The sequence below is a fragment of the Capricornis sumatraensis genome, chromosome 9 (genome assembly GCF_032405125.1).
Source record: "Capricornis sumatraensis isolate serow.1 chromosome 9, serow.2, whole genome shotgun sequence".
In the NCBI taxonomy this organism is placed as follows: Eukaryota; Metazoa; Chordata; class Mammalia; order Artiodactyla; family Bovidae; genus Capricornis; species Capricornis sumatraensis.
In genome coordinates, this window is record NC_091077.1 from 12831898 (window position 1) to 12842659 (window position 10762).

Genomic DNA, 10762 nt, shown 5'->3' on the forward strand with positions numbered 1-10762 from the left:
GGGTTGCAAAGAGTCAGACACAACTGAGTGACTAAACCACCTTAGGGAAGAGAAAAGAATCTTAGGAGATAACAGCATATACAAAGGTCCTGTGGCTGGGAAGATCGTGGAAACACAAGAAACAAAAATAGGTCAGTGTAGCCAGAGAATGATGCAAGATTAGCCAGGGATGGGCAGAAATCGAGAAGCATCTTTCAGTCTAGGAGTTTTGTCCTTCTTCAAGAAGCAGAATTTCCCTAATTCTGGGACAGGGGGCAAAGTGATTCAATGTTACTTAAATAACTTAAGGAATCCCTCAGGGTCTCTCCCTTTTCAGCTCATCTAAGGACCTGCATGCATACTCAGTCGTGTCAGACTCTTTGCAACCCCATGGACTGTAGCCCGTGAGGCTCTTCTGTCCATGGAATTTTCCAGGCAAGAATACTGGAGTGGGTTGCCATTTCCTTCTCCAGCGGATCTTCCTGATCCAGAGATCAAACCTCACATCTCTTACATCGCCTGCATTGACAGGCAGATTCTTACCACTGCCACCTGCCAAGCAGTAGTCTAGGATAGTCTTCCTTTGGCAACAATGTCTTTAACCTTCTTAATCTTCCTTTGTAACAAAGAAAGCTGTCTGGAACCTCAAACTAGCTAACTGTTTCAGCAGGGTCTTGTGATATTGTTTCATTTTCATTGTGACTTTTTAAACTGTTACCTTCCAGGCATCATGTTGTTGTTCAGTTGTGTCAATTACAAATTGGCACTTTCCAGGGGTGCTTGCCATCTACCTCTATAAGGATTAAGTTGTGAACTACTGCGGCTGCTGACCTCCAACATCCCCTGAAGGAGTTTAGGGTGGAGAGCAGAAATGAGGTATTCTGTGCTGGGGGTTGTGGTGGGGGCTGGGAGGACAGGTCTTCAGACAGTTCGATATTCTCAGGAGCTGATTTTCTGAGCCTAACTCTTGAATCTCCCCATATCGAGAAAAGCACTAAAATGCTTCATGGTGATGACTAGTGGAAACTTCAGAAGACCAGGAAAAATCTACAAAAAATTGTTTGCTTGATTGCATGTACTGCCCCTTTATCAAAATCATTCCCATACTGTCCATTTCCCCTACATCTTTGGAATTGTTTCTCAGAGCTATCTGAGATGCTGTCTCCTGGACTGCAGTTCTCATTTTGCCCCAAATAAAACTTAACTTGAAACTCTCATGTTTTGCTTTCTTTTTTTTTTTTTTTAAGTCGACAGTTCTTAACTCATGTCTGACTCTAGTGAGTGATTAACAAGTGAGTTAAGAGTTAGAAAAATACATATCACTTAAAATAACAATACATTTGTTAAGCAGATGTGGCAAAAATCCTGACCCTGAAATTTGGGAAATTCAATTATAAGGGCCATGGGAAGCCAGTGAGTAACGGGATAATAAGTATTAAGCCCTTAGCACCCCCAGACAACCATATTGACTCATTCAGGCCTGGGCTAGGCACTTGTGGAAGTGACATTTGAACGGGGGCATGGATGCTAACCCTAACCTAAACATAAGGAGGTGAGCAGTGCTTTGAGGAAGGCTGAGCAGGATGCACGAGCAGAGTAGCACAGTGGGGTGTTATTGCTATTTTGGATCAAGTAGCCACAGAAGGCTTCCCCAAGGAGGTGACATTTCAGCAGAAACCTAAAGAAAGTGAGGATGGACTTGTGCATATCTGGGAGAAGAGCATTGTAGGCATAAGGAACAGCAAGTGCAAAGGCCCTGGGGCTGGAATACACCTGTCCTGTTCTCCAAGCAGAAAGGATGTCAGTGTACTTGAAGCAAAGGAAAGCTGGGGGAGTCATATGCTCCAGTTTGCATTTTATAAGATCAGTGCAGCTGCTGCATAAAATCGATTGTGGGGGTCAAGGGCAGGGTGGAAGCCACTGCCCGATCCCAAGTGAGAGGTGGGATCCCAGCTCAAGCAGGGTGGGAGCCATGAGGTCGGGAAAAGCTTAGAATGAGTGGGATGGGAAGTCTAGTTGACAGCACCTGATGGAAGGAGAAAAAGGAAGTCAAGAAAGATTCCTCCTCAGTTGAACTGCTGGCAGTAACAGCAAGAATCCTCTTTAGTTCCTGCTAGGTTTGGAATACCTTAGACCCTCAAGGGGAGACAGAGAGAGAGAGGGTTTGGCCAGACAAGTCTGGAGGCTGGGGAGGGGAAGTCCAGGGTGGAAAGTGACATTTGGGATTCAGTATAGAGGTGGGCTTCCCTGGTGGCTCAGACAGTAAAGAATCCCCTGCAATGTAGGAGACCCAGATTCAACCCCTAGATGGGTCAGGAAAATCCCCTGGAGAAGGGAATGGTAACCCATTCCAGTATTCTTGCCTGGAGAATTCCCTGGACAGAGTAGCCTGGTGGGCTACAGTCCATGGATTGCAGTCAAACACGACTGAGCGACTAACACACACACACACAGACACACACACACAGAGTTGGCAGTTAGGACCTGAAGACTGAATAAGCCTGAGGCTTCCCTGGTGGTTCAGTGGCTAAGAGTCCAGCTTCCAGTGCAGGGGGCCAGGGTTCCACCCAGGTCAGGAAACTAGATCCCACATACCACAATTAAGACCCAGAACAACCAAATGAATGAATATTTTTTAACAAGAAAAAAGACTGAAGGAGCCTTGCTAAGGTTGACTATAAATAAAGACCAGCGCAGGGCCTGAGGCAGGAACTGTTGGTGAGGTGGGGAGTAAACCAGGACTGTGAGTGTGGGGGCTAGGAGGAAGAAAGAATTAACCCTGTCAGACCTTTAGTGTTCACATTGGCAGAGGGAGCCATTCCTCCAGCTCCCTGGGCTTAGCACAGCGTCTGTACCCACTCTCCCATACATCATACTTGTACTGCTGCACGTGCTTTTAATTTTTTTCTCAAAACAAACTTTTTATTGAAGCATAGTTGATTTACCATGTTACGTTAGTTCAGGTGTACAGCAAAATAATGCAGATATACAGATAAATACTATTTTTCAAATTCTTTTCCATTATAGGTTATTACAGATATTGAATATAGTTTCCTGTGCTATACAGTAGGTCCTGGTTGTTTCTCTATTTTATATATAGTAGTGTCTGCCATATGTGCTTTTATTTATTTTTTACATTTATTTTACGTGTTTATCTGGCTGTGTCCGATCTTGGCTGTGGCATGCCGGATCCTCATTACTTCACGCGTGATCTTTCGTTGTGGCACAGGGCCTCTCTAGTTGTGGCTTTCGGGCTTAGTTGCTCTGGGGCATGTGGGATCTTAGTTCCCCAACAAGGGATGGAACCCATGTCCCCTGCGTTGCAAGGCAGATTCTTAACCACTGGACCATCAAGGAAGTCCTTGTATGTGCTTTTATTTTAAAATTTTATGATGGGTCTTACTTGAGGAATGCAGGCTTCTGTCTCGTTGAAGAGTGCAAGCTCAGTTGGTCTGAGGCATGTGGGATACTAGTTCTCCAGCCAGCGATTGAACCCATGTCCCCGCATTGGAAGACAGACTCTCAACCACAGGACCACCAGGGAAGTCCCCTTGTATGTGCTTTGAAATGAACTGTTGCCATTCCAGCCTCTAACAATAATAAAGTATTAACAATAAATAATTATAATTAGCCTCTAACAATAATAAATCATAAAGTGGCATACTTGGCATGCCAGGCACTTTACTAAGCACTTTATGTATATTATCTCACTTAACTGTCATAATAAACCCAAGAGATAGGGACTATTATTGTCCATTATTTACAGTCAGGGAAACTGAGGCCCAGAGAGATTAAGCGACTTGCCCAAAGCTGCACAGCAAGTACAACTGGTCATCTGGCCCTGGAATCTGTCCTCACCCTGCAACTTCCACACCGGGGCTCTGTCACTCAGCATTTCAGTTCTGAGTTATCTTCACCCCACCCCCCACTCCCCAGAGATCTCTCAGGCTGAGGCCTTTCATCCTCTAGGGAGGGAGAAGTGGACAGTCCACATTCTGCCAGACCAGTCCAGTCGGATGGGCATGTAGGTTGCTTTTTTAATTTGTGCCCACTTTGGACAACACTGTAGCGAACACTCTCCTGGAGCCTCTTTCTGCAGGTCTGAGGTTCCCTGGGGTATCTGCTGGTGATACTTTTAGTTTTCACAGCTGTGGTCCAATCGATCACTGCCCAGAGGCTTTGTCCCAATAACCCAAAGCCATGTAATGGCCTGGACACCAAAGTCGATTGTTGTGACAAAATTTTCAATTTTGTCTATTCTTATGGGGCATGAATACACATTCCTTACAGGGAGGCCTGGCCAGCTGCAGTCGTTGAGGTTGAGGTCGAAAGGAATCAGACAGGACTAGGTGACTGAACAACAACAATTCTTATGGTGAAAGAGGGCTTTCCAGGTGGTACAGTGGGGAGAATCCTCCTGCCAAGGAAGAGACCTCGGTTCCAGCAGATCCCTGGGTGGGGAAGACCCCTCGGAGGAGGAAATGGCAATCCACTCCAGTATTCTTGCCTGGGAAATCCCATGGACAGAGGAGCCTGGAGGGTTACAGTCCATGGGGTCGAAAAGACACGACTTACAGTCTAAACTCATTGGAAAAGACTCTGATGCTGGGAGGGATTGGGGGCAGGAGGAGAAGGGGACGACAGAGGATGAGATGACTGGATGGCATCACTGACTCGATGGACGTGAGTCTGAGTGAACTCCGGGAGTTGGTGATGGACAGGGAGGCCTGGCGTGCTGCGATTCATGGGGTCGCAAAGAGTCGGACACGACTGAGCGACTGAATTGAACAGTCTAAACAACAATAAATGGGTGAAATGGGGTCTTAGGGAGGGGAACGTATTAAGGGGATGTATGCGTCTTGCGTCCTATCTCCCACGGCATCGTCTCCAGCCCTCAGCCCCCGCGACCGGGCGCCGGAAACCCCCAGGCGGCCCGGGCGGGGGCGGGGGTCGGCCTAGCAGCTTCCCGCGGAAGGAAGCACCAGGCGGTTCCTGCGACAGGATGCGCGGCGATGCCCCCTCCCCAGTCGCCGGGGACTTCCCGGGCCGGGCCAGGTTCGCGAGGGAGTTGCTCCCACGCGGACGAACTGAGCTACCGCCAGTAGTGTGGGGTTCCAGTCCCCCCCGCTACATCCCTTTGGGGAGTTGTGGGTCGATTCCCCCGAGTGGGCGGCAACTGAAGTCTCATTTCCCGGGAGGGAAGGCTGCGGAGGAGGCGAGGTTCCCTTGGGGTGAAGGGTAGGAGGTGGGGTTAGGAGGGAGGAGGCTGAGGGACACAGGGGAAGGTGAACGAGCCTGGAGGGGAGCCAGGGGCGGACGTTCTGGGGCAGGGCCGCCCCTCCACCTAGCCCTCCTCCTCCTCCTCCCCTCCGACCTCGGGGTCAGGTCCCCCGGGTCTCAGGAAGCCCGCAGTGGCGGGGCCGGCCGTCTGCAGGCGGGGCGGGAGCTTTCCCGGCGCCTGCCCCCGCCTTCACTCCCCGCACCTGCGGCTCCTTTGTCCTCCCCACAGCCCCAGCCCCCACCCCCTGGGGCAACCCCGACTGTCACTCTCCTGAACTGGCGTTGGGGAAATTGTCAGGGTTTTCTCTCGGGGTGGCGAACCTGGGGATGGGGTGGGGCCAAAGTCAGCGAGTGCTCCCGCAGTCTCGAAGTCTCGAAGGGAAGTTGCTGGGGCCCATTTCGCGTATGAGGAAACTGAGGCTGGAAGCTCAGGTCCTTGCCTGAACCACACAGTTACACTGCCCGAGACTGGAAGTGGGCGTAAAGGGCGCTCCAAAGCTCACCAGTCCAGCCCCACCCCAATCCTGGGAACCCTGCCGATTCAGTTAATCAAGTGGGGGGAGGGTAGCTATCCTTCCATTCTCCAAAGGAGGCCTGATACCCAGGTCGGCTAGGGGCACTGTACCCAGCAGTATCCCCCAAACATCTGAACTCGGAAAGCCTTCTCACCCAGAGTTGTAGGGAGGGGATGTGTGTCCAAGATCCCGCCAAACGTGCGACGTTTAAGGAAAGGTCGGAGCGCCAGGCGCCCAGCACGAAAGCGCTCTGGCAAAGAAAAGGGGTCGGCCCCTTCCCGCCCACTCTGCCCACGTGGTAGCGGTCAGACCGGTTTCTGGGGCCCCAGCAAGCCGCCGCCAGCTCTTGACCCTTTAACCCTGCCCCTCCCCCACCAGGGAAGAAAACCAGACGGGCTGCACAGACTTTGTATACAATTGGTCTTTATTTTCCTATCTGGCGATTCTAGCAAAAAGGCCAGATAGAGGGAGTTACCAGAATCCACCAGTAAAGGCAAACAAAAACCCAAAATGCCCTGGCGAGAGAGAATCTCCCGCCTCCCCCAAACTGGCCAGTCTCGCTCGTCACTGATCCCAGCTCAGCCCTACAGCGCTCTCCCCATTTTTGTGATTCAGACCAGGAACGTCCGGGTTGATCGTTTCTGTGGGTCAAGCTTGAGACGGGGAACAATATTGCCACCTCTAACGCACCACTTGAGAAAAAATTTTAAAATGAAATTAGATCAGCCCTCTACCTCCGGAGGCATAGGGGCTTCGGGCAATAACCCGCAGGAAGGCGCAGTGACTCAGGCCGCCCTCCTCCCATTCCCCAGGGCGGTCCACACCCCAGGTCCTCCTCCCGGCCCCCACCCACGCACGGCAGCAGGAAGCTCCCCACGTCTGCCCCATGACGCAACGATGACCGCTTGCACAAGTATGTCACTGGAGGGGGAAGGGGAGTGCCTGGAATTCTCTGGAGTTAGAAACGCAAACACCAACGATTGAAAAACCTTATTGAAAGGGCAGCATAGCCCCCAGTTAAAAAAAAAAAGTCCAACCCTGAGGAGTTTCAAGAACCAAGCCTCCCTTCTCCCAGTTCCAGGAGTCGGTGAGGTTCACCTCCCAGTCCGTTAAAACAGCACCGACGGGAACAGCAGGTCTTGGGGGAAGGCGCCCGCGCCTCCGGCTCGGGCTCCTCGGCGTCACCGCTGCACACAGGTAGCGATGGCTCCCCGGGGGCAGAGTCCCTCTCGGGGCCTCTGGGCAGCCCGGGCGACGGCTCCTCTCCACGGCTTCCGCGAGCGCTCCCCCGGGGGTGGGCCTCGCCTTGGGTCTGCATACTCTGGCCGACGGTTCGGCGCTCTGGGCTCCGGTAGCGCCGCCCTGGAACCCTCAGAAGGCCACCACGGCCCGCACCAGGACGTTGAGCATGTTGTCGGCCGGGCGGCAAGCCGGCTTCGCCTCGCACGCCGGGGACGCCGTCGGAGGGCTGGCAACAGGACTGCAGTTCAGGAGGCCGGAGAAGCGCCTCTGCAGGACGCGCGCCAGGTTGGGGAAGGCGCCCTCCGCTTGCGCCGGAGCGGGCTGCAGGCGATCAAGGACCTCCGAAGACGCCCCTTCCTCCTCCTCTTCTTCTAAGCGGGCTTTCTTGCTCGGGACCAGAGCGGCGTCCGCACCATCGCTAAGGCTGCTGCTCCGCCGCTTGCGGCTGATTTTGGCGGGGAGCTGGACACAGCAGGCAGGGCTCTCCTTGGCTCTCGGTGCCTCCTGGGTGTCCATGGGTTCTGGAGAGGGCTGCTCACCATTGCCAGTCGCTGCCTTGGCTGTGGCTTCCGCTTCCCGAGGCGGGTGCAGGCGAGGATCAGGGGAGCGGACAGGCGGCAAGGGCACCTCGGGTTCCTGGGCTTCCACCTTGGCCGAGAGGTAGAGCTCCCGGGCGCTGCGCATGACCAGCGACAGCTGCAGGCTCCGGTGCAGCCGCAAGCCACCGCGCTGCATGCGTGAATGGTACATCTTCCACACCGACAGGGTCATGATCCGTTGCGCCTCCTTCTGCACTTCCATAGCTGCTCGAGGGCGAGGGCGAGGGCGGCAGGGACTCCCGGCTGGGAACGGCAGGTGGCAGGTGCACTTCGGACAACGCGCTCGTTCACGCCACTCTCAGCAGAACAAGCCACGCGGAGACACTGCCAGGACGCTCTGCCTGGGCGCCCGCCACCCGGGCCCTTTTGTACCAGGAGTGAAGTCACTGAGACGCCCCGCCCAATCGGAGAGCCGCATCCGGGCTTTCCGCGACGCCTCGCCGAGAGACTCCTTAAAGCGACAGAGTGGGATTTACTGAGAGAAAAGGGACCCGAACTCCTGTGAGGAGAAGCGTCCCCCAGTCCAAACTGAACTCTCGGGGTGGTCTGCTTTTTCAGGGCCCCTCACTGAACCCGCGAGCAGGCCGCGGGGGCGGGGGGAGGGCCGTGGGTGGTGCTCAGGGCCCACCCACCGGTTGTGTCTGGAGACCCTAGCGGGTCCTAGGCTGCACCTTTTCACCTGAGAAAACTTGAGTTCCAAACGGTAGATCCCCGGTGGAAACTGTGTCTACCATCTACCAGGAGCCTAATTAATGTGTTTTTTAAAAAATCAACAGTGGTGCTAACAATTCTTAAGCACTTGCTAAGTGCCAGGCGGTAAAGGCTCTCCTATCATAAACATCTCATTGATCTCTCTCTTCCACTCGTGGAGTAGTTATATCTTACTTCTTTAGGCGAGTGACTCGTCCAATATTTTCTAAACGAATACTTGAGCCACTGCAGTGAAAGGGGACCAGTGGAGTCTCCAGCACTCTTGCCTTGCCAGCCTCCGCCCACCCTCCTCACTCCCCTTGTTTGGAGGCGGTAAGAAGGCGGGACACACTGCCTGGGTCTAGGGCAAAGTTGTCCACTTCACGGGAGGTGGATGTCTGCAGACAAGAGCGCAGCCTAAGCTACAGTCTCTGTGCTCCGCATCGAACATCCCTCTCAGTTTCCCTCGGCACGAAATCCACCGTGGGCGTCCATGCCCTAAGGCGGAGGACCCGGCAGCAACACAGGCCGAGTGAACACGTGGCTGTGGCCCCCTAAACGACGCAGCCGAGCTCCGCCTCTGCTCCCGGGAAGGCGGAGTTGGATTAGGACTTGGAAACAGAGATAGAGCAGATAGATAGAAAACATCAGCCCCACCTTCTGCTACGCGCTAAGATTCCAAGAAATATTATTTCCAGTTCCTCAAAAACCGCGAAATTGTTCAAACAGCTCCCTTCATTCGTAGTGTGGGCCCTTTAAGGGCAAGCTCCCCCGCCCCCTCCACACCGGTGCGCGAACCTTCCCGCCACTCTATCAGCCATACTTCCACAACTAAATTTGGAAGTAGTGACGTAGGGCAAGCTCGAGCCGCTTCCGGATGCCCTTATAAAGACAAGGGCCGGGATCGCAGTACGTGACCGTAGCCGGCCTCTTCCGGATGAGCGGGGGTGGTGCCTTAGCCTCCCTGCACGCCCCACACCCCGCCACCCCCCCCCCCGGCCCCGCGCTCCCTCTACCGGCAGCTAGAGCTGGCTGGAGCCCCCGGTTTCCGGAGCCGCGTCCAGCGGGGTCGGCGCAGAGTAAGAGGAAAGTTTCGCTTCCCTCCCTCCGGAGGCCAGAAAGGTGTGGCACCTTTCCGGGAAAGCACCCTGCCGGTGGGCTCACTTTGAAGCCATCTCCCAGAGACCTACACAAAGACCTTGCCAACACAAGCAGCTACTCCCTAAGGACCTAAGGGTCACTACATTCCTGTCCTCGCCACCCCTCCCATGGAAACTCCCAGACCCCTTTTCATGTATTTCGGCACCTCCACCAAACACTGATCTCATGCACCTTTGGAGCATGCTCAGATCCTCCACACCCAACCCCGGCCCAGGGAAAGTCAGCAAGAATTCTCTCGTCTAGAAAACTCCCCAAACTGTCTCCATTCAGCGATCCTTCCACATATTATGGCAACCTACTGAGGACGCCCCCATTTTTTGTCCCTTCCCTCCACGAAACTTCACAACGACATCTCCAGCTTAGATGTTCTCCCTGGCGCACAACAGGGGCAACCCTCCAGGGACTTCTTCAGACGTCCCGCTCCAGAAATCCGGACCCTACACAGGGGACAACTGCTTCCCTCCTATAAAAAACTGATTTTCCCGGCGACCCCACACAAAAAGGCTGTGTCACATAGGTGGCAATCCTATAAGTCCCTCGCCACACTTTCCCGGCCCTGCCTCACACGCAGAGGACTTCCTCGCAGATCATTCTCAGAGCCACCACCACACCCATTCCGGCGACCCCAAGGGGTTACACCGAGAAAGACCTCACCACCCCCACCCCCACTCCCCGAAGCTTCTCTAGGGCCCCTGCTCAGGGCCAACCCGCCCCAGGGCAATCTCGAGGCTTTCCTCCTCCGCAGGAAAAAACAGGGGAAGAGTCTCCCCAGAACCTCACATAGAATGCCCGCACTTCGCCTGCCCCAAAACCTGCCACTCCGACCCTGGCCTGGGACGATCTCGCATCTCCTAGGACAGGAGCTGGGTGCAGGCTCAAGAAGTCCATAACGATGGCCCACAAATGAATGAGCCCCTTCCCCAGCCATCATCTCGCCTGTTTTGAAGGAGACATTATGTACATTGCTCGGAAGGGAAAAGTGAGGTTGCGCAGCAAAAATCCGAGGGGCTGGGTCTCGAACCGATGGATTCGGAGCTCTTGGGTCGAACCCAGTCAGATAGAACTGGGACACTGCTGGGGACCGGGAGCGAAGGGGCGGTCCGTGCAGACAGGAAACCGTCTCTGCCCACAAGCAAGATGACAGAAGAGAGAGCGGATGTTTCCGCACTTCGGGCCGAGGGCCACTCTTTCTCCCCTGGCGGCCCCGCTCTCGATGGTGGCACGGGTCACGTGACGGGGGGCGGGGTGACGGCGCGTCCTGCACCTCTTGGAGGGAATTAGCTTCCGAGGCCGAGA

The 10762-nt window shown here is 54.3% G+C and overlaps 1 protein-coding gene across 1 annotated transcript; it reads right to left on the minus strand.

Moving 5' to 3' along the window:
• Positions 1-6211: 6211 nt before the first annotated feature.
• Positions 6212-8165, minus strand: IER2 (immediate early response 2). Its single transcript, XM_068980278.1, has one exon. It carries the CDS (start codon positions 7815-7817, stop codon positions 7146-7148), a length of 672 nt encoding a protein of 223 aa, XP_068836379.1. The 5' UTR covers positions 7818-8165; the 3' UTR covers positions 6212-7145.
• Between the last annotated feature and the right edge of the window lie 2597 nt (positions 8166-10762).